Source organism: Dendropsophus ebraccatus, chromosome 2, assembly GCF_027789765.1.
Source record: "Dendropsophus ebraccatus isolate aDenEbr1 chromosome 2, aDenEbr1.pat, whole genome shotgun sequence".
Classification (NCBI taxonomy): Eukaryota; Metazoa; Chordata; class Amphibia; order Anura; family Hylidae; genus Dendropsophus; species Dendropsophus ebraccatus.
Window position 1 is genome coordinate 206,786,881 of NC_091455.1, and position 24,197 is coordinate 206,811,077.

Here is a 24,197-nt window from a genome sequence, read left to right on the forward strand (position 1 = left end):
GGATAAGCAGCACAGAGTATTTTAGAAGAGCAGTGTTCTAATTTTGTGGGTACTGTCTACTCCTATGATGTTAGTGAGGACAGGGCTTCATGTGACCCGGGTAGTGCCATGATACGAGGATGGGGTTGGAAAGAAGTGGAATGTAACAGCAGCACAGATTATTTCAGGAAAGGAGTGTGTTGAGTTTATGGGAGGGAGCTACCTACTCCTATGGGGACAGGGCTTCATGGGACAGAGATGGTGCCATGATGTGCATAGTCAGGGAATGGAGACAAGTGGGAGGTCACAGCAGCACAGATTATTTCAGAAGTGGAGAGTGACGATCTTTTGGGAGACTCCTATGATGATGCTAGAGAGAACCGGGCTGGAGGTTATATAATGTGAGGAAAAAAAACGTTGGGGGTCCCATTGCTGAGTAATCTGATCCTATTATAATAAAGGAGTACTCTGAGGAAAAAGAATGTATTTCAAATCAACTGGCATCAGAAAGTTGTATAAATTTGAAAATTTGTGGTGTCCCACCAAGGATGTTTCGTGTTTCTCCTATACACTTGTCACAAAAGCCTCTTACTACAGGTTAAGTAGTGATGCCGGTTGTATTCTCTAGTTTCACCACTAGATGTCAGTATTTTATATGTATGCTCTTATGTATTGCGCAGCTGAAGTAAGGAAAGAGTTATTGTTTTATGTGTACCATGTGCCTTTGCTACCCTATAGGAGATGCTCTCTACTCTCAGCCTATCTCTTTCTTTCTTTTGCACACACTCCTTTCCACCACTCACAGGGTGGATAACACATCCCCTGTAAGAGGTTACTTGGTGGAAGGAGGTGTAGCGTCAGTTCTGACCCAGATTCTCGCGGAAGAAGGACACAGAGCAAATGTCCCTGCTGAAGCCAAGCCAGGGCCTGGCTCTGCTAGGACCCTCGTCCAGGATAGTTCAGTACTGTGTGTATTTAGTCTTGATAGTGAGTTGGTCGGAGACAGGTGTGGTAAGATGCAACTGGAGGCACTTAGTTCTTTCAGTACTTATCCTATATCTACTATGCAGTGCTAAACACAAGAGGGAGAAGAGTCTCTGAACAACCTAGCCCACGCAGAGAACCACTCTACAAAGTACAGAGCAGTATCCTGATACACAAGAGGAACTAGCCTGAATAGGACAAAATAACCAGAGTTTCTACGTCTCAATCATCCTTTGCTCCGCACCAGCACCTATACACACTAGCCGCACACCTTGGGTTATTTTTCCCCTTTCTGTGGGTGGTGGTACTGATCAGGCCCGGATTGGTAATCTGGCAGGCCGGGCAAATGCCTGCTGGTCCCCCTGCACACTTCCATCGGCCCCTGCAGTGGCTGAGAGAGCAGCCGGCCTCTGCGCTGTTCCCTTAGCCTCTGCCGGATGGAGGGGAAGAGGCTGAGGGAAGGGGCCGCACAGGGCCACACATGCACTCTGCTATTACTCATGGTGCGTTTACACAGGCAGATTTATCTGACAGATTTTGGAAGCCAAAGCCAGTAACAGACCATAAACAGGGAATGGGTCATATAGGAAAGACTGAGATTTCTCTTTTCAAATCCATTCCTGGCTTTGGCTTCCAAAATCTGTCAGACAAATCTGCCTGTGTAAACGCACCATTACTCTGACAGATGACGTCATTTCCTGCCGCAGAGGATCAGCTTCCTGGAGGAGTGAGGAGAAGCAGCTGCTGCCCCCTACAGCACAGAGTGGCTGCTGCTGACACAGAGGGGGCTCTTGCTGCTACTAAAGAGCACTGCTTGGTGAGGAGAAAGCTGTCCATCCCACCAAGCTACAGCCAGCCTGCCCTCTCCCCTGCTGTGTAACCAGGCAACCAAGTCTCCTGAGCCCACACAGTGACGTCATCATCGCCTTCCTGCAGTCGGAGGGGCAGGGCAGCTCCATGCTGGCTGTGAGGAAGAGAAGGCCTGTCAGCAGCTGGGATTTATGGACAGTAAGTGGTTGTTTCTTGTTGTTTGGTGTGTGTCCAAAGTGATAGTGTGTATATAGTATAGTGTCTCAGTATGTAATGTGCCCTGTATGTGTATTGTGTGAGTAAAGGGTTTCTGTATGTATAGTGTGTGTATATATGATACATGTATGTACAGTATATATGTGTATATAGGATTCATGTATGTACAGTGTGTGTGTGTGTATGTATGTATGTATGCACAGTGTGAGTGTGTTAGAGATGCGCGGACTTTTGGTCCAATAGCAGTTTGCTCGATCGTGATGCCTGTGATCCCGGGTGCATAGTTGCGATCCTGGGAATATGCAGCCAGGATATACCAGGGAATCGATCTGGAATTCCCTGGAATATCCTGGCCGCATATTCCCGGGAGCACAACTATGCACCCGGGATCACAGACATCACGATCGAGCGCAGATCCCATCAGACCAAAAGTCCGACGCTCAGCGCATCTCTAGTGTGTGTGTGTATATATGATATATGTATGTATGCACGATGTGTGTTCATGTATATATTTATTTATGTATATATGTATGTATGTATGTATGCAGTGTGTGTGTATATGATATATGTATGTATGCACAATGTGTGTGCATGTCTGTATGTATGCATATATGTATGTATGCACAGTATGTTTATGTATGTATGTATGTATGTGTGTATGCACAGTGTGTGTGTGTGTACATATGATATATGTATGTATGCACAATGTGTGCATGTCTGTATGTATGTATATATGTATGTATGCACAGTGTGTGTATGCCTGTATATTTATATATATATGTATGCACAGTGTGTGTTGTGTGTTTATGATGTATGTATAGAATGCGTGATGTGTGGATGCAGGTGACCAGCACATCCTACAGCACTTACACCACTGCAATAATCTGTATTCAAATGTGACTAAATTATTCCATAGACAAAAGTCCAGCACTTTCTTCCAGTGAAATAACATTCACAACTTTATAGTAAATCCCTGATACAAGACACCATTACCATCACATACTACATTTGTTGGTAACAATGGTGTCTTGCATTATGGATCTCTTGTAGAGCTGTGAATTCTAATAGACCAGAACGAGGTGCTGGACTTTTGTCTGTCAGGCTATGTTCACACACACTTTTTTGAGCCATACAGTAGCTGCTCAAAAAGTCCTAAATGGTCCTTTACAGTTTATTGTGTTCAATTAAACTTGATATTAAAATGGCTTTTGTGCACACATGTAGTGACTTTAAGGTGATAATTAAAGATGAGTGAGCCTGGCCGAGGTTTGGCTTCATACGAACCTGAACCATTGGCCCTTGAATCCCGCTGTCTTCCCGCTCCATGGAGATAGCACAAGTTGCATTTTTAAGCAGGAATACAGCCTATGACCTAGGCTGTATCTCTGTTTTCCAGGCGGGACTTGTGCCATCTCCACCTTCCGCTAGGAACGAGAAGACAGCGGGATTCAAAGGCCGATGGTTCAGGTTTGTATGAAGCCAAACCTCGGCCAGGCTCACTCATCTCTAATTATAACCATTGCTGTAAAATTAAAAGGATTATCCAGGATTAGAAAAACATGGTTGTTTTCTTCCAAAAACATCACCACCCCTGTCCTCAGGTTGTGTGTGGTATTACAATTCAGCTCCATTCACTTCCCTGGATCTAAGCTGCAGTACCGCACACAAACTGAGGACAAATGTGGTGCTGTTTTTGGGAGAAAGCGGACATGTTTATCTAATTCTGGATAACCTCTCCTCAAGGAGCGTCATCAAATTACATAAGCATCATCGGGAGGAGGGGGGGGGGGGCAAATGAGATAAGCGTCATCAGGAGGAAGGGGGGCAAATGAGATAAGCGTCATCAGGAGCAGGGGGCAAATGAAATAAGTGTCATCAGGAGGAAGGGGGGCAAATGAGATAAGCGTCATCAGGAGGAAGGGGGGCAAATGAGATAAGCGTCATCAGGAGCAGGGGGCAAATGAAATAAGTGTCATCAGGAGGAAGGGGGGCAAATGAAATAAGTGTCATCAGGAGAAAGGGGGGCAAATGAGATAAGCGTCATCAGGAGCAGGGGGCAAATGAGATAAGCGTCATCAGGAGCAGGGGGCAAATGAAATAAGTGTCATCAGGAGCAGGGGGCAAATGAAATAAGCCCTTCTCCTGATGACGCTCTTTGCAAAGTGAAACTAGTTGAAGGGCTATGTAGCTTTTAATATATCATTTAAAGCCCTGGCTATACTAAACGGAGGCTCAGAGAGGTCCAATACAGCTGGTCTACTATTTAGAGACACAGACTGGGGCTAACTGCTTATAAGGGGGTCAAAAGGGAGCAAGGTTACTGTGTAAAGAAATACACTTGGGGATGATGCTGGAGCACGGATCTTAAATTGTTTGTCTGGTAGATCTTGCAGAGAGGAGTCACGGCCAGAGAAGTCTTCATGATAGCCGAGCAAGAAAACACGTTCAGCAAACACGTCACTTGCAATTCATGCAGAGAAGACACCTCCTGTAAGTCACTGAACGTAATTGCACTATAATCACTCCTTTCATAATCATCCTTTTTATTACCAGCTAAAGTGTCACAGCGATATCCGCAGCATCGCCGTGTATGTAAATCAGTCAGAGCAGGAAGGGACGGGGGGAGGTACAGCTGTGGCTTGTCTCCGCCTCTGTGGCACTTCAGCTGGTAATGAAAAGGATGATTATAAAAGTTTATACTAGACTAAAGGTCCTGTCGCTTATATCTCCCCGCATTTGTATTCTGGGATCTACAGCTTTGTACCTGGTATGGACCACGCAGATACATTGTGGATTTGGTGCAGCTGAAATGCATATAGGCAACAACAAATCCACAGCAGATTATGTTGTTTTTTATGTGTTCATGGTGAGGTTCATATATTTAATGAAGTAGTGAGTAATGAGCAGAATTTGCTACAGCATGTACATCGCTATCTATCATATATTGGGGAGGATATATTATGTGGGCTGCTGAGGTTTGAGTGCCAGGGCTGATTTTAAGTCCCAGTCCGGCCCTGGTACTGATAGTCTGGGTGGGTCAATTGCCACTAAGGACTACCGTGACAAGAGCCCAAGGGACCCATCACAGCCCGGCAGGTCACCGACCATTTGGGGGAACTGTATAGCCAGCCATAACACAAAGCAGGTACCAACATCACACCTGTGTGCTGGACTAGCAATGGCGTCACGACTATACCATCTCTGGCTGAGCTGTACAACCGAACCAATCAATTACCACAGAAGTGGTGTCACTAGAAACACCTTAGCACGTCACCGGTCAAGTACCACAAATTATTTCTATTTAAAAATCCAGTACTTATCAGCTGTTGTATGTCTTGCAGGAAGTGGTGTATTCTTTCCAGTCTGACACAGTGCTCTCTGCTGCCACCTGTGTCCATGTCAGGGTTTGTCCAGAGAAGTAGAAAATCTCTCCTGTTCTGCGCAGTTCCTGACATGGACAGAGGTGGCAGCAGAGAGCACTGTGTCAGACTGGAAAGATTACACCACTACCTGCAGGACATACAGCAGCTGATAAGTACTAAAAGACTGGAGATTTTTTTTTTTAAATAGAAGTGAATTACAAGTCTGTATAACTTCCTGACACCAGTTGATTTGAAATTTAGCTGGAGTACCCCTTTATCTCTTCCAATGCCTTTAACTATCAATGGATAGTACAATGGATCTGGTACAATGTTATAGCCCTGACGTCAGTGTTCTATACAGAGGTCTATTTCATATATGGCAGTATTATTTGGATCCTGTATTGTGTATACATTGCACACCAGTATTATGTGCAGACATGTTATGGCGGTCGTATTATTTAGCTTTGCATGGCGGTATTCACAATAAACATTCAGATAAAGGTATATATACATCTGGCATGTAGATGAAGATACAGTCAATGTGCATCAATGTAAAAGTACATCTTGCATTATATCCATCCTCCCGGAGTTACTCTCCCATGACCGTGGCGAATTACCCGTCACCGCTCTCTTTCCACGGACCAAATAAAAAGGGAAATGTTGACAAAACATTGGAAAGTGAATAGTGTCATGTCGGCGGAATATGGGCAGATATCAGTATATAATAACATACATATGATTATAGTCCCCCCCCCCCCCCCCCCGGGTACAACGTGCGGGTACAACATGCATCAGCGCCATCTGAATATTCACTACAAGAAAAATATAAATAAAACATTGGAGATCCAGGAGATAGGAGGTGATTCATAGGAACATGGGGATAATCCTGCGATGACCCAGTGTGGAGCTCTTTACTTAATTGCTGCAGAAAAATGTAACAGTAAGAAATGTGGATCCATTCATAGAGGAGATCAAGCCAAGGAGATCAACCCGTATGCTAACAGCATGTTGTAATATCTGGACACTATATAACACTATTTATCAGGGTGCTATTAGTACTATATATATCTGGACAGTATATAACACTATTTATCTGGGTGCTACCAGAACTATATATCTGCACAGTATATAACACTATTTATCTGGGTACTACCAGTACTATATATCTGGACACTATATAACACTATTTATCTGGGTACTACCAGTACTATATATCTGGACACTATATAACACTATTTATCTGGGTGCTATCAGTACTATATATCTGGACACTATATAACACTATTTATCTGGGTACTACCAGTACTATATATCTGGACACTATATAACACTATTTATCTGGGTACTACCAGTACTATATATCTGGACACTATATAACACTATTTATCTGGGTACTACCAGTACTATATATCTGGACACTATATAACACTATTTATCTGGGTACTACCAGTACTATATATCTGGACACTATATAACACTATTTATCTGGTACTACCAGTACTATATATCTGGACACTATGTAACACTATTTATCTGGGTGCTATCAGTACTATATATCTGGACACTATATAACACTTTATCTGGGTACTATACATACTATGTATATTATATACACTAATTTATTCCATATACCTTGATACGGCAATGGTGGATTCACAGGACAAATGTTCAATAGCCAAAAATATAAATAAATAAACCAGAGGGACGGACACTATAAAATATTGTAAATCCACTTCATTACTTCCATAACCCCCAGTGTATTATATAACTGTATAGTGAATGAGGACGCCCTCTTGTTCTCAATGGTCACAAACACAAGCCCATTGCCTGAACATGTTGCTATATGGGTCAATGGGTAAACAATGTGTCAGCACATATAGGACTGTGAAGATGACTGCGTGCCGGCCCGGTGTGTTTGCCAGTCTGTCACACCAATCAGAAAACAAGACAAACGCTTCACTGAACGTAAATGGCCGGTCTCTAAGTGGATGGGAAACAAAACTATTGACAGCAAGAATAGAGAAAGAGAAACATCTATTCATGAGAGAACAAACCGAGGCCTGGGGGGGGGGAATTGTGAAAAATCTATCACTCTATTATCTATCTATCTATCTATCTATCTATCTATCTATCTATCTATCTGTCCATCTATCTATCTATCTATCTGTCCATCTATCTATCTATCTATCTATCTATCTCCTATCTATCTATCTCCTATCTATCTATCTATCTATCTCCTATCTATCTATCTATCTATCTATCTATCTCCTATCTATCTTTCTATCTATCTATCTATCTATCTATCTATCTATCTATCTGCTATCTATCTATCTATCTATCTATCTCCTATCTATCTATCTCAAATCTATCTGCTATCTATCTATCTATCTATCTATCTATCTATCTCCTATCTATCTATCTATCTATCTATCTATCTATCTATCTATCTATCTATCTATCTCCTATCTATCTCCTATCTATCTATCTATCTATCTATCTATCTATCTATCTATCTATCTCCTATCTATCTATCTCCTATCTATCTATCTATCTGTCTATCTATCTATCTGTCCATCTATCTGCTATCTATCTATCTCCTATCTATCTATCTCCTATCTATCTTTCTATCTATCTATCTATCTATCTATCTATCTATTATCTTTAAGTTGGAAGGACATTCCCCGTTTCAATGGCAGTGACCTTAAAGTGACACTGTCACCCCCTTTGTGCATTCTGACATCTCTACACAGGTGTAAAGGGTAAATTTAGCGTTTTTCATACCTTATTTCGTATTATACGTCATGGTGCTTGTTCAAGTAAAAAGTGTCCTTTTATCAACTGCAGATTGCATTAAGTGGGCGTGGCATCGTGACATTAGCGCCACTTAGCCCCGCCCCCTTGACATCCATTGGTTGGTTGACGTAAAGGGGTGGTGTCTAGACCTTTTGGCCAGCCTGTTCCAATGGTCGGCGAGGGGGCGGGGCTAACTGTGGCGTTGTGGGCGAGCCAAGTGGCGCTAATGCCGCAAGGCCACGCCCACTTAACACAATCTGCAGTTGATAAAAGATGACTTTTTACTTAAACAAGCACCATGACGTATGATATAAAATAAGGTATGAAAACCGCTAAATTTAATTTTTGCACCTGTGTAGAGATGTCAGAATGCAAAAAGGAGGTGACAGTGTCACTTTAAGGGGATCCAAGCAAAAAGAATTTGACATTATCACATGAACCAGGAAAGTGACATTTTGGAACCCAAACAGCCACTTGGACAGCTTGGCAAACAGGTGGTTTTGAAGTGATAAAGACATGACCTGTCTAACATGAATAATGCGTGTAGCCCAGTGGGGAGAAAAAATCAGCATTGTACAACCCCAAGGGCATAAGGAGACATTCAAAATGGCCGTCTGGAGTGTAGAATGCCGTTTTCCACACACCTCCTTCTCTGATGACAATCAAATTGTTGGTTCCATGATGGACAATTTCGGAGAACCAATGGGCGCCCACAATTTGGTTGAAGAGATCGGGGATCAGTGGCAGGGAATAAAGATTATTGACCGTTATTTTATTCAGCTCCTTAGAGTCGATGGTCTGAATCAGAAATAGCTTTATCTATGGCAGACAAAGATACTGGAAAGATTAATTTATTACATGTTTTGGAAGGTGCCCGACCATACAATTAGAGATTGTTCTGGAAGCGATGAGCACATCTGGCCTTGGCATGGACGGCCCAGAGCTGCATGGGTTCCTCTCCAGATGCAACAGAAGGAGAGGTAGTTATTTTAGCAGAACATGAAGTAGAGACAGTAAGTTTAAGAGGGTCAGGGCATACTTTCCCTCTACTTCTTTCCCAAGTCTATGGCTAATACGAACAGCCAAGGCCATAGTGTACTCTAATGAGGAGGGATCTGGATGCCCTACCCAAGCCCGAAACAGCTGTCTGTGGATGGATACCTTGCTTGGGTGCAGGGGCGTAGCTAGGATACAAGGGGCCCCATAGCAAAAAACTGTATGGGGCCCCCTCCCCTACACGGTGATGTGGCCAAAAAATAAATCTCTTATGGCCAGAGGCAGAATCCTGCATGCAGCCACAACAGTGACTGGCAGAGGAGAAAGCCAATGTCTGCTTGTTCTGTCCATCCACTGTATGTATATATATAACAGCCTATTAGGAGCCTCATGGTTATATACATAGAAGCAGGAGCAGACTACCTTTTGCTTAACCCCTTATTTACTGCAGTGTGTGTAAGTGACCCAGTGTTCTCTTACATGCTGCAACACAAAAAAGGGTTAATACAGAAGACAATTAGCTCTCTCCTTCACTACTCCTGCACTGATATCCCCTGACCTCTGCAGGAGCTCAGAGAACAGTAGTGAGGCAGAGAGCTAATTGTTAACCCTTTTTGTGTTGCAGCATGTAAAAGAACACTGGGTCACTTACACACTGCAGTACGTAAGGGGTTAAGCAAAAGGACACAGGATGCTCTTATCTTCCCTGTGCAGGGCCCCATCCCTCCAACGGCCCCATAGCAACCGCCTTCCCTGCCTCTATGGAAGCTACGCCACTGCTTGGGTGGTTTCCTTGACTGGAGACATTCCTTGGCTTGGTTGTTCTTTCCCGGAGGAAAGTCTGGCTAGCTCACTACGCTGAGACCTGTAATGGTAATCTCTGGAGTGATCTTTTGCATATTTGATTTTCCAGGGGGCAATGTCCTAGAATACACTCACGTCGAGACCTGTAATGGTGTCTCTGTGGTGTTTTTGGTTGATGTCCCTGAGGTCAACCATCATCTCTTTGCATGCACTTACTAGCACTGCTCCCACTAGCCAGAAACCTACTCCACACTGATGAGGGGCAAATACCCAGAAACAACTGTCTGTGGATGGTTACCTTGCTTGGGTGGTTTCCTTGACTGGAGACATTTCTTGGCTGGGTTGTTCCTTCCCGAAGAGAAGGTCTGGGTAGCTCACTATGTTGAGACCTGTGATGGTGTCTCTGTGGTGTTTTTGGTTTTCTCCCTGAGGTCAACCATCATCTCTTTGCATGGCCTACCCAAGCATCATTAACATTTTTAGAGAGCCCTTTCTTAAACAATGCCTTCAAAGCAGGCTCACACCAACCTGTCACCACACTATGCTCACGGAATTCCATGCAGTAATCTTCAGCAGGGCTTGCCCGGCCAAACTGGAAGAAGATGGGTCTCTGCTAGGCTGACATGATCCAATTGAGAGTAACATTGGGAGCAACATTGTAGATCTAGGGGAACTAATCACAACCATTGGTGGAGCAGTGACTGGGGGATTTTCAATAAATGCACTTGATTGGCCAACTCCCACCAACAGCCATCAAACCTGACACCCCCTAAATATGGTTAACCTGAATACTCACCATAATACATAGAGGGGAGCAAAATTAATTTAGGCAGGCTATTCTGGCACTACCGTAGTTGGTGTAGAACCTGAGAAAGGAAGGGAAGGACACAGACAGTGAGTTCTAATCTAGTTCCACCATTCGACCCTACCTATTTGCCTCAACAGGCCTAGGCAACTGTGGACAACCACAGGGACAGTCCCTACTTGCAATAAAGTGATAACACAGAACAAGGACATGACAAACTTACGCACAAGGGAGCCAGGTAACAATACAAAAAAGAGATATGAAGACCCTTAGCATGCTTGAAAACAAGTCTAATAGCCAGCATGGATAACAGGGTAATGATTCACTTTATAGGAGGTCTGGGACCCCGTCCAATAAGTGATTGGACCAGCCCCCTGATCCTCCACCAGAAAACATGTGTCAGACACAAATGACTGGCAGGAACACCTGCCAGTCAAACATCATTCAGATGCAGCTCAGCTACTGCCATGCCTAGTCTCCATGATAACCAGGGAGCCAGATTGCGGTGGTGGGACGTATTCCTGCAGAGTGCAGCTGCCGGGGCGCGTTCTTGTGAGTCTGGGACCACCCTTTGGAGGCTGTGGAGGACAACACTATATAACACCTATCTATCTATCTATCTATCTATCTATCTATCGATCTATCTATCCTTCAAAATGTCCACAGCACTCTGACTTGCAGGTGGACGCCAGCAAACGTACCAGGATCCAGTTATACTTGGCCAGATATATGACAAAAGGTGGCAGCACTCCAAAATCTTCAAGTGAAATGAAAGTGATTTATTTAACCCATGAACAAAACAATTACAGCAGCGACGTTTCAGTCCTTTCTATGAGGACTTTTTTCAAGCTAGTGTGCACTGTCCCCATAAGGGGACACATCCATCTATCTATCTATCTATCTATCTATCTATCTATCTATCTATCTATCTCCTATCTCCTATCTATCTATGTCCTATCTATCTATTACATACGACATGGAGAGAAAGGAACGCTGCACATCCCACCGATGGCTGATACTAATGGCGCTAGGCTATTTTTAAAAACCAACGCATGGATGTTGGAATATAATTTGATCAAACCATAATAGCCCCGTGTACCACGTGCAGGTCCCCTGGTTCACACGGGTCCCTACACCAACTCCACACCGTGTCGGTCAGCAACAGTCAACCAATGTCACAGGACCAAACCCAAAATGCCCCACCAGAACTCAGCCAGCACTACCGGCGTGGGAAGGCTGCCCCCAAACAACACAAGTATGAATATGGTATTACACTCACCACCACTGCTGCAGACAGAATGGGAAAGACTTAAGGTCCTGACATGTGAGCACAAGTGTATCCTTCCAATTTGGGTCATGTGGGTCTTATGAAGGGGAGTGCCAGCTGCTCAGAAAAGGGAGAACTATAAAATACAACATGGAGAGAAAGACCTTATGTCATTTCTATTCTGTCTGCAGCAGCAGCAGTGGTGAGTGCAATACCATATTGGTGTTGGTGGTCGCTGACCGACACAGTGTGGAGGTAGCGTAGGGACCCATGTGAACCAGGGCACCTGCACGTGGTACACGGGGCAGTATGGTTTGATCAAATTATATACCAACATCGTTGGTTTTTAAAATAGTCCTAGTGGCATTAGTATCAGCCATAGGTGGGATGTGCAGCCGCTCCTCTCTCTCCATGTCATATCTATCTATCTATCTATCTATCTATCTATCTATCTATCTATCTATCTATCTCCTATAGATCCAAACTTTGCACCCCTCATCCTCCATCCTATAACTCTGATTCTGGATCCCAGTTCTAGTATCTTATCTTCCCCTATAAATGATCCTATCGTAGCCATTGTGATTACCTTCTGTACTTTGGCCACATCCCTCCCCCATCCCTCTTCCTCTGATCCTACGACTGATCTGAGGACAGTTCTCCCAGTCTTATTACTTCCCACTTCTCCAGCCCCCCATGTATGGTCCCCACACTGGTCCCATGAAGGTTATCACTGTCCCATAACTGGTCCCAGCACCATTGCTGTGTACCCACTCCTGGTCACCATCCTCAGATCTCATTGCACTCTTTTCTCTCTTACCCAGTCTAGTTTAGCTTTTCTCTTCATTTGATATTAAATGCATTAAAAACAAAGGGTCGATGACACGTCCGATTCTGTCCACGGCAAATAATCTCTTAATAATACCTTTTATTAAAAGCAAAAATCTGCAGTAAAACCATTTAACATGTTGTTTACACTAAAAAGATAATAGCCCCTAACAATAGATGGGGAGCAGCGGTCTATAGATGACGTATTTGTGTAATAGCGGGGGGTTCAGAGTGCAGACGGGAGGAAGCTTACTCAGAGGCTCTTCTTCATTATGAAGCATTGTCAGCAGAGAGACATAATGAATAGACAATTCTGTTATACAAGCGTTCTTATGTAACATCATTGCATCACATTATTATTATCATTACTACTATCATTTATATAGCGGCACCTTTCACCATGTTGCGGTACTTCAGATGGTGAAGGCTTCGGAGCTACATAGACCATGTTGCGCAGCTCCATGTGCTACGTTATTGCTGTTGTATCATGTGGGTTAGATCAAGTAGGGAAGGGGTAAGAGTCCTGACCATAGGAGCTGACAATCTATGAGGAATAAGGAGGACTAAGAGCTCTGACCATAGGAGCTTACACTTTATAAGGAATTAGGAGGAGTAAGAATCTTGACCATAGGAGCTGACAATCTATACGGAATAGAAGGAGATAGAAGAGGAGGAATAAGAGTCCTGACTATAGGAGCTTACAATCTATGAGGAATAGGAGGAAGTGATAGAGGAGGAGAAGAAGTAAGAGTTCTGATCATAGGAGCTGACAATCAATAAGGAATAAAAAGTAGTAAGAATCCTGACCATAGACACTTAAAATCTATAAAGAATAAAAGGGGATAGAAGAGGAGGAGGAGTAACAGTCTTGACCAGTAGCGTAATTTGGTGGGGGCAGAAGGGGCGGCCGCTCCCGGGCCCACACAGGGAGGGGGCCCACTGAAGATTTGGCCACTTAATGCTGTCCACAAAAGCTATTGCTTTTGCAGACAGACTTAACAAATGTCTATTGGCTGTAGGTGGCCCCTGGCCAGCAACCAGTGCTCCTGTGAGGCCCCCACGGCTACCGATTGTTGTGTCTGACCATTTAGCTGCATGCGCTTGTATGCGAGGAGAACATACAGTTGAATGCAGCAGGGTGATTGACAAGGCATCGGCTCTCTACCCTGCCAATCACTGTTGTGGCCACAAGAGGCCGTTCCCTCCTTTGGAGCTGTGGAACATGAGTGTGCTCACAGAGTGGTGAGAGAGTTGACATACATTGACTACAGTACTGCAACTGCACAGCAGGTAAGTATGTTTTTTTCTCTTAGTTATAGAGGGGGAGACCTATGTTGGTGCAGCTAACTCCTGGGAAGGATGATATCTATGGGGGTTGGGGTATGGGATGTGCTGGCTAACTGAAACTGTGGTAATGAGCTGCACTACCACATCCAAGCTTTGGAGGAGAGTGGCGCTGTTTCTGGAAAAAGGCAGCTAGGTTTTAACAATTCTGGATAACCCCTTTAATTTTTACATGGTTATATATGTGAAATGTAGAAAGTCTTTTCCACTGTTCTCAGTCCCTGTTAACTATGAATAATGTAGTAGAAAATACCCTTTACTATTCGGAAAGCATTGTCATCTACTGAGGTTCCCTATGGGTAACACAATCGGTTGGGGGCCCACTGAGACTCACTTGCCCCCCCAGGCTGGACACCTAGCTACGCCCCTGGTCCTGACCATAGGAGATGACAATCTATGAGGAATAAGAGGAAGTGCAAGAGGAGGAGAAGGAGTAAGAGTCCTGACCATAGGAGGAATAAGGAGGAGGTGCAAGATAAGGAGGCATAAGAGGAGCTTACAATCCATAAGGAAAAAGAGGAGATACAAAAGGAGGAGGAGGAGTAAGAGTCCTGACCATAGGAGCTTACAATCTATAAGGAATAAGAGGAGATACAAGAGGAGGAGTAACAGTCCTGACCAGAGCAGCTTACAATCTATAAGGAAAAAGAGGAGATACAAGAGGAGGAGTAAGGGTCCTGACCATAAGAGCTTACAATCTATAAGGAATAAGAGGAGATACAAGAGGAGGAGTAACAGTCCTGACCATAAGAGCTTACAATCTATAAGGAATAAGAGGAGATACTAGAGAGGGGAGATCATGGGATAACAGATCTGCATATTTTTTTCTGTTTTTGGTTTTATTACTAGTTTCTAGGCTTTCTCTCCCCTCGGAGATATTGTTACGTCTTTGGCTTTTCTCCTTGGTCCCTAGAGCATGCAGGAAAACTCTGACTCTTTGACCACAGCATATTCAGTCTTATCTGGTCCAGTATAGACTGCTAGAACATATTAAATCCTTGTGTCTGAATTCTATGTGATCTGCTCTTACCATGTCCTTATATCCCACAATACGGTCCGGTAGTGTTTTGACAGCGCTGTGTTCCAGCGAAGAAAATTCTTTACATGTAATTACCATGACTCTTCTCCAAAAACATGGGAATTTCCAGAATGTGCAGTTTGTAGCCTCGGAGGTCTCTATCAGCAGAATCTTTAAAGGGTCTAAAAATAATTCTATGTTAGGGAAAGGAGCCAAGACGTGAGCCCTCTCGAGGTATCTGTCTGACTAATAAACTCTGACAGCTTCCTGGAAGTGAAGCCACTAACCTCCAGTTTTAAACCTCCATCAGTTTTACAGATCCCAAGGGTACCGCCATGGGGTCTCCAAGGTTCCCTGAAATTAATTGTGGAACTGGTAGAAATTTAAGACCCCCACCAGACTGTTGAGTCTTTTCATGTAAGCCATTGGCGGAGCTGAACCTTCTGAAAATAAAACAGGGGTGCGGCACAACTGGAAGCTCAACTATGTAATCTACAACTCAAGATATGAATTAAAGGACAACTCGAGGATTTTTATTTTTTTGAATATAGGCATAGGTGACATATAACCATCTGTTTCTTTATAGGAGACTCTACTGTTACCTAAAAAGTTAAGGGCCCTATTCCACCGGACGATTATCGTTCAGATCATCGTTAAATCGTTCGAATCTAAACGATAATCGTTCGGTTGAAATGCAGTTAACAATTAACTACCGAAAGAGAAATCGTTGATCGCTTTATAAGACCTGGACCTATTTTTATCGTTGCTCGTTCACAAAACGTTTGCAAATCGTTCGCATTGAATAAGACATCGTTTGCAATAGATACGAATGCAATAGCGAATAAATAGCGAGGAAAAACGATCGCAATTACGATCATAAGTAACAATTATCGTTCCATGGAAATGAGTGAACGTTTTCAGGTCTTTCGCAATAGCGGTCGTTTGAGATTGTTAATTGTTAACGATTATGCAAACGATAATCGTCCGGTGGAATAGGGCCCTAAGTCAAAATTGCAAGAAGGTGCTAACTTCAAGCTATTGTTTTTAAAATTTTAGTAATACGGCTATAGGCAAAGATAGTGTCAAACCACTGGAGCTTCATTGCCTTCAATGGATAGCATTAGCTTATAAAAAGAATCCTCCACTTGTCTTAGCTAACGCTGCCAGTGCCATCCTGAGGACCCCGGGATCTCTAATAATACCCATAATAGGGTACATAAAGATGGGTTTGTTTACAGCAGACCCAACCACCACCTAATATAAAGGGATTAAACCATCCAGGGTAGTGTGTAAAACATATTGGAATGACTTTAATGGAGAATTTAAAGATAGAAAGCTGAAACAAAACCCACATTCCATCAATAAAGCTGGAATTTCTGATCCATTCCAGATGAGACTGGAGCAAGTCTGTGGTATGCGTCTCAGCTGCCAACATTTATATGTGATTTCTAATGAGCCTCCTATATATGACAGGTGGCAGATATAAGATATAGCACCTAAAGATGGGGTTAGGGGACCTGTAAATAGTAATTACCTTTGTGTTTTGCCTAATGTAGAATGACTTGTAAGATTGTTGTATGAAATACTGAAAGACAGAAAGTGTTATCTAATCAATCTGCCTCCTCCTTTGTACATACTGGTAACTATAATACTGCCCCCTATGTACAAGAATATAACTACTATAATACTGCTCCTATATACAGGAATATAGCTACTATAATACTGCCCCCTATATACAAGAATATAACTACTATAATACTGCTCTTATATACAGGAATATAACTACAATAATACTGCCCCTATATACAAGAATATAACTACTATAATACTGCCCCCTATGTACAAGAATATAACTACTATAATACTGCTCCATATACAGGAATATAGCTACTATAGTACTGCCCCCTATATACAAGAATATAACTACTATAATACTGCCCCTATATACAGGAATATAACTACTATAATACTGCTCCTATATACAAGAATATAACTACTATAATACTGCCCCTATATACAGGAATATAACTACTATAATACTGCTCCTATATACAAGAATATAACTACTATAATACTGCCCCCTATATACAGGAATATAACTACTATAATACTGCCCCCTATGTACAAGAATATAACTACTATAATACTGCTCCCTTTATACAGGAATATAACTACTATAATACTGCTCCTATATACAGGAATATAACTACTATAATACTGCCCCTATATACATGAATATAACTACTATAATACTGCTCCTATATACAAGAATATAACTACTTCTACTAATATAACTACGAATATAACTACTAAGCCTTCGGTGTTTGGACAATAAACCCACTGCTTTCCACTCGGTGAGTGCAGAATTCTTTTTCTTGTTCATACATTACATGCTTAGTCCATTCATTGCACCCCGAGCGTTGGGTTTACCTACACCATTATTGCTGGCGTACTCCCTTATCCTCAGTCCTCAATCAGTGACTATATCTACTGGTGCCGGTTGAATTGTTCTCACCCTCTTCATAACTACTATAATACTGCTCCTATATACAGGAATATAACTGCTATGATGTTTTTTGGTTAGGGACTCATGTGTATCAGAAGACCTGCACGTGGTACATGAGGAAATATGGTTTGGCTAAATTATATACTAACTTCTGATGTTGGTTTTAAATGTAGCTGAATAAGCTTTCGTGTCAGCCATGGGTGTGATGTGCAGCCATTTCTGTCTTTTTGGCTTGTGCATATTATAGTAGTTATATTCCTGTATATAGGAGCAGTATTATAGCAGTTATATGCACAAGCCAAAAAGACAGAAATGGCTGCACATCGCACCCATGGCTGACACGAAAGCTTATTCAGCTACATTTAAAACCAACATCAGAAGTTAGTATATAATTTGGCCAAACCATATTGCCTCATGTACCACGTGCAGGTCTTCTGATACACATGAGTCTCTAACCAAAAAACATCATAGCAGTTATATTCCTGTATATAGGAGCAGTATTATAGTAGTTATGAACAGGGTGAGAATAATTCAACCGGCACCAGTAGATATAGTCACTGATTGAGGACTGAGGATAAGGGAGTACGCCGGCAATAATGGTGTAGGTAAACCCAACGCTCGGGGTGCAATGAATGGACTAAGCATGTAATGTATGAACAAGAAAAAGAATTCTGCACTCACCGAGTGGAAAGCAGTGGGTTTATTGTCCAAACACCGAAGGCTTCGGTGTTTGGACAATAAACCCACTGCTTTCCACTCGGTGAGTGCAGAATTCTTTTTCTTGTTCATACATTATAGTAGTTATATTCTTGTATATAGGAGCAGTATTATAGTAGTCATGTACCACGTGCAGGTCTTCTGATACACATGAGTCCCTAACCAAAAAACATCACTGTGCCGGTCAGCGACCACAATTCCCGCAAAACGTGCGCAAGCAGAGAAGGGGGGGCCACGGAATTGTGGTTAATGACCGGCACAGTGATGTTTTTTGGTTAGGGACTCATGTGTATCAGAAGACCTGCACGTGGTACATGAGGCAATATGGTTTGGCCAAATTATATACTAACTTCTGATGTTGGTTTTAAATGTAGCTGAATAAGCTTTCGTGTCAGCCATGGGTGCGATGTGCAGCCATTTCTGTCTTTTTGGCTTGTGCATATTTTATGTATTCTGTCCCTTTTTTCATTGTGGCTAGCACTCGTGCTTTGTAAGACCCATGTGATCCAAATTAGCAGGAAGCACCTGTGTACATAAGGGGAGGATCTCCTAGTACTCTCCCATTCTACCTGCAGAGGAATGGAAAGAGAGGTAAGAGCTTGTTCACACTTGTGTTGCTTGGCGTCCACTTTTTCCGCCGGTGACGCCTGCGGGGTTCGGGGGGGCCCTTTAGGTCTGGTCCTGTGACAATGGGGTTGCAGGGCCATTCCGTGGCCCCGCTTCTCTGCTTGCGCACGTTTTGCGGGGATTGTGGTCGCTGACCGGCACAGTGATGTTTTTTGGTTAGGGACTCATGTGTATCAGAAGACCTGCACGTGGTACATGAGGCAATATGGTTTGGCCAAATTATATACTAACTTCTGATGTTGGTTTTAAATGTAGCTGAATAAGCTTTCGTGTCAGCCATGGGTGCGATGTGCAGCCATTTCTGTCTTTTTGGCTTGTGCATATAACTACTATAATACTGCTCCTATATATAACTATAATGATATTATGTCTCTGCTAGTAAATATTTTTCACCTCTCGGTATATCTGACTGGTCTCGGCCTAAGTAGTGGTATATAGCAGTCAGTGCTGGATATAGTCTCTTGTATACAAAACAAAGGCTTCAGATCAATGGGTTCAGTTCCATTAGAGAAACCTGATCCGCAGCAATGAAAAGCTAAATATATCGTCTCGGCACTAATGAATCCTTTGCCGCCCGTCTGATGCTGAACACTCGCTAAATACACAGAACGTCCCTCCGGAGAATTCCGTATATGTGAGGAAAATAAACCGCTAAATCTTCATGTTCTGTAGCAGAATCAGTCTCCTATAGGGCCGAGGCCGCGGCGGATTATGTTGATCTTTGGTAATTTGAGCGGCGCTGTTAACTTTGTGAAGAAGCAGTCCTGATCTGGGCTCTAATAACAGGCGGCTGTAGATGGAAGAAGCGAGCCTTGATTAGTGCCTAGAATGTTATTAGCCGCAATACAGGACCCCTGTTCCTAGCGCCCAGCAATGTAAAGAATGCCATTAGCGGCTGCAGGTAATTACTATAATCAGCCGCATGGGCCGGCAGGTTTGCACATTATTATGGAATTGAGGAAAAAACACGCCGGCGCTCCTCTAAGACCCCAATGTGCAAAGTGATGACCGAATTTTACATATTGTCGCCAGCGCGGTTTATGTGGCTAAAACTGGAGACCTAGTCGCCAAAATTGTAAAAAAACAGATAGGCTAGGTTCACACTGCATTTTTGCAATCCTCTTTTTTTCATGCGTTTTTTTTTTTTTTTGCAACAAAAAATAAAAAAACATGAAAAAAACATGCATTTGTATGCATACATTTTTTTTCATTGACTTCCATTATAAAAATAAAAAAAAAACGGATCAAAACGGATCAGTTTTTTTTAACGGACACAAAAAGTGAGGTCGACTACATTTTTGTTTACGTAAAAAAAAAACGGATCAGTTTTTTTTTAAATAATGGAAGTTAATGGAGAAAACAAATGCACACAAATGCATCAGTTCTTTCCATCCGTTTTTTTTTTTTTCTTTTGCAAAAAACTGATTTCAAAAGCGCAGTGTCAATCCAAATAAACTGTATCTGACTCCTGGGCTGAGATAAGATAGGCCTCTAATTTCATCTTTGAGATCCAGACACTTTCCTTCAGGTTTCTGGAACTACTTGTAAAGGGAAGACCCATAATCTCTCTCTCTCTCTCTCTCTCTCTCTCTATATATATATATATATAGATAGGCTATGTTCACACTACGTAAATTCAGCAGAAATCACGGCCGTTGTAGTGCTGCACCGGACTGTTCTGCGCCGGACTTAAAAATGTCCCCGCAGCTCTGGCACTACGGAGATTTATGTAGAGACGTACTGCCTCTACATAAATCCAGCACGCTGGATGGAGCTGAGGGCTGGAGTAGGTTTCCTGCGTATTTTTAGCTAAACTAATGGTGAATAGAGCAGACTCTGAGTCCGCGCCCCTGTTCCGCCCCTCCCCGCCTTCTCCCCGCCCTCCTGGCGTACCTGGCCGAAAGTGCCAATATTGCGAATATTTTATTTGCAAAACGGCCATTTGCGAATAAAATTATACACAAATCGGCACTTTCCGCCGAAAAAACTGATTTCGCCGCTTGATACATGTCCCCCAAAGTATATACTCCGGCCGGGATCCATAGCGGCGCTGTAGAAAAACCCTGTCAGTTCACACAATGGAGTGAGCGGCTCCAGCCGTACGCTCCATTCCGTGCGCCCGCATCAGAACTCAGCGGCGCTAAAGATCATGTACCAGTGATTAGACAGTTGAGGAAGGCTTGATGCCGGAACGTCCTGTTTTTTACCGCTGTAAAAAAATCTGATGAATTTTCTATAATAAAAGATTTCTGGAAGCATGAAAATGGTGAGTGCCGAGATTTGAACTTTCATGATGCTATAGGAATTTTTTCCTACTACGAGCACCACCCATGACACAGACGTGCCGCCCAAAAAGAATTTCAAAGATCAGTACCAGCCGGGATGATCTTTTCTGAGACCAGCTGGATAACGGAACGGCCGGTCTCATACTACTTGTGTGTCATAGCCTTATGCTGTATAAAGTTGATCCCTTTATTCCTATATAGAATACAGGATACAGGTAGATGCTCCCTGTCTGGCCGTGTGCAGCTATTTCTGGGATGATTGTGCATCCTGTATCCTCTCCTATAATCCAGGCACATCTAGTATAGGACAGAATGCTGAAGGATAGTGAGGGAACGGGGGCAGGTGAGTAGCTTATCTTTTTAGTAGAGCAAAATATGCATAATAATTATTATGAGGGATGGGATCGTGATTATAAAGTATTCTAAAAATTTTCATGCAAGACAGTGAATATTATACGCAACATTAGAGAGCTTTGTGTATGATTAATATCAGGGTTACAGTGTGTATTATAATTATCAGGGACACAGTGTGTATTATAATTAATATCAGGGGCACAGTGCGTATTATAATTATTATCAGGGGTACAGTGCGTATTATAATTATTATCAGGGGTATAGTGTGTATTATAAATAATATCAGGGGCACAGTGCGTATTATAATTATTATCAGGGGTATAGTGTGTATTATAAATAATATCAGGGGCACAGTGCGTATTATAATTATTATCAGGGGTGCAGTGTGTATTATAATTATTATCAGGAGCACAGTGTGTATTATAATTAATATCAGGGGCACAGTGCGTATTATAAATAATATCAGGGGCACAGTGCGTATTATAATTATTATTAGGGGTATAGTGTGTATTATAAATAATATCAGGGGCACAGTGCGTATTATAATTATTATCAGGGGTGCAGTGTGTATTATAATTATTATCAGGAGCACAGTGTGTATTATAATTATTATCAGGGGTACAATGTGTATTATAAATAATATCAAGAGCACAGTGTGTATTATAATAAATATCTGGAGCACAGTATGTATTGTAATTAATATCAGGGGGAACAGTGCATATTATAGTTATTATCAAGGGTACTCAAGTGCATATTATAATTAATATCAGGAAGAACAGTTTATATTATAATCAGGGGTACAATGTTTATTATAATTAATATCAGGGGCCACAGTGTGTATTATAATTATCAGGGAGCACAGTGAGTATTATCATTTATATTAGGAGCACAGTATATATTATAATTCAAATCAGGGTCACAGTGTTTATTATACTTAATATCAGTAGCACAGTGTATAGTATCTTATCAGGGTACAGTGTGTATTATAATTAATATTAGGTTGCACAGTGCGTATAATAATTTAAAGAGGCATGGAGCTGTTTTCAGCACTATGGCGTACAGTGGTATTATACTTAGAAGGCACAGTGTGTGGCAGTGTTATATTCAGGAGTGTAGTGTGAGACAGTATTATATTCTGGGGTGCAGTATGTCGCAGTACTATATTTAGGAGTGTAGTGTGTGGCAGTACTATATTTAGGAGTGTAGTGTGTGGCAGTACTATATTCAGGAGTGTAGTGTGTGGCAGTAATATATTCAGGAGTGTAGTGTGCGTCAGTATTATATTCTGGGGTGCAGTATGTGGCAGTATTATATTCATTATTGTAGTATGTGGCAGTGTTTAAATCAGGGGTGTAGTGTGTGGTAGTATATTCAAAAATGTAGTATGTGACAGTATTATATTCTGGGGTGCAGTATGTGGTAGTATTATATTCTGGGGTGCAGTATGTGGCAGTATTATAACCAGGGGTGTAGCGTGTGGCAGTTTTATATTCAGGGGTGTAGTGTGTGGCAGTATTATATTTAAGCCTGCAGTATGTTCTTTTGTGTGTCTGATCAGGGCTGTTTTGGGCCATTAGGCCAAATGAGTTTGTTGCCTCCTTCAGCAGATTTGCAGGATGCCGCATGTTCTATGCTCAGAATTTACCATTCGGCATACAGGCCTTGATAATAATTGTGTATTTTTTTAAATTGCTGGTGTATCCCTTTAAGTTATCAAAGACCTATCAGAAGAGCCTTCAGCCGGTTATTAGAACGATATTATAATTTTATTATGTAAATCATTATTACTGTTTGATTAATTTCTTACAAATCTATCATTTGATTTTCCGTCCGCCGCCGTCCCTGCACGTTTTATGTCACGGCGTTAAACCAAAGAGAATCGCTCTTTATAGATGGCAGTAATGGCGCTGCCCTTGTGGGAGATGATGAATTATGGTTGGCGACTGTCGCTGTTTTATGCTTCTTCATCTCTAGCAGTTTCTGTGGCTTCTATAACTCTGCAGATTGTCCCAGTGATGAGAGCGATGTGTGTGAGCGGCGGTGGCAGTGGTGCCGGCTGATCACCGGGATTGTGTTGTTCTAACGTTGCGGCTTGTGATGCACCTTGGGAGATGGCTGTTTACCCAGGCTAATAATAACACAGGAATGGGGCCGGGGAGGGGGGGGGTGCCAATCTCTAACCACCTAAAATAACAGATCCACCCCAATAGAATAAACTACAGGAACCAAATCCTTTCTTCTCCTTATTCTCACCCCGATGATTGTTCACACTGTGACAAGTTTACTTTCACCTCTCAGACACAGAGAGAGTCCTGACAAGCTCCAACGTAACATGATTTATGACTCTACAAATATACAGAGACACTTCATATAAAAGCATCTACTTATAATGAGGATGGAAGAAGGAAGGAGAGAGATAGATAGGAGATAGATATGTGGTGTCCTACCACAGGTGTTATTGTTATATACATCCTTCATAAAAGCTCATACTTATTGTTCTTGTGT

General features: G+C 42.4%; 2 protein-coding genes across 3 annotated transcripts in view; both read left to right on the forward strand.

Annotated features, from left to right (window-relative positions):
• The window catches only part of LOC138783958 (anterior gradient protein 2-A-like), a 470,764-nt gene that overhangs the window by 72,680 nt on the left and 373,887 nt on the right, over positions 1–24,197 (forward strand). The window lies entirely within an intron of this gene.
• Positions 1,910–24,197, forward strand: part of CRHR2 (corticotropin releasing hormone receptor 2) — a 187,438-nt gene continuing 165,150 nt past the window's right edge. The window contains exon 1 of the mRNA XM_069960600.1: positions 1,910–1,971. Coding sequence (XP_069816701.1) covers positions 1,921–1,971 — 51 coding nt within the window. The 5' untranslated portion in view covers positions 1,910–1,920. The remainder of the gene's footprint in view (positions 1,972–24,197) is intronic.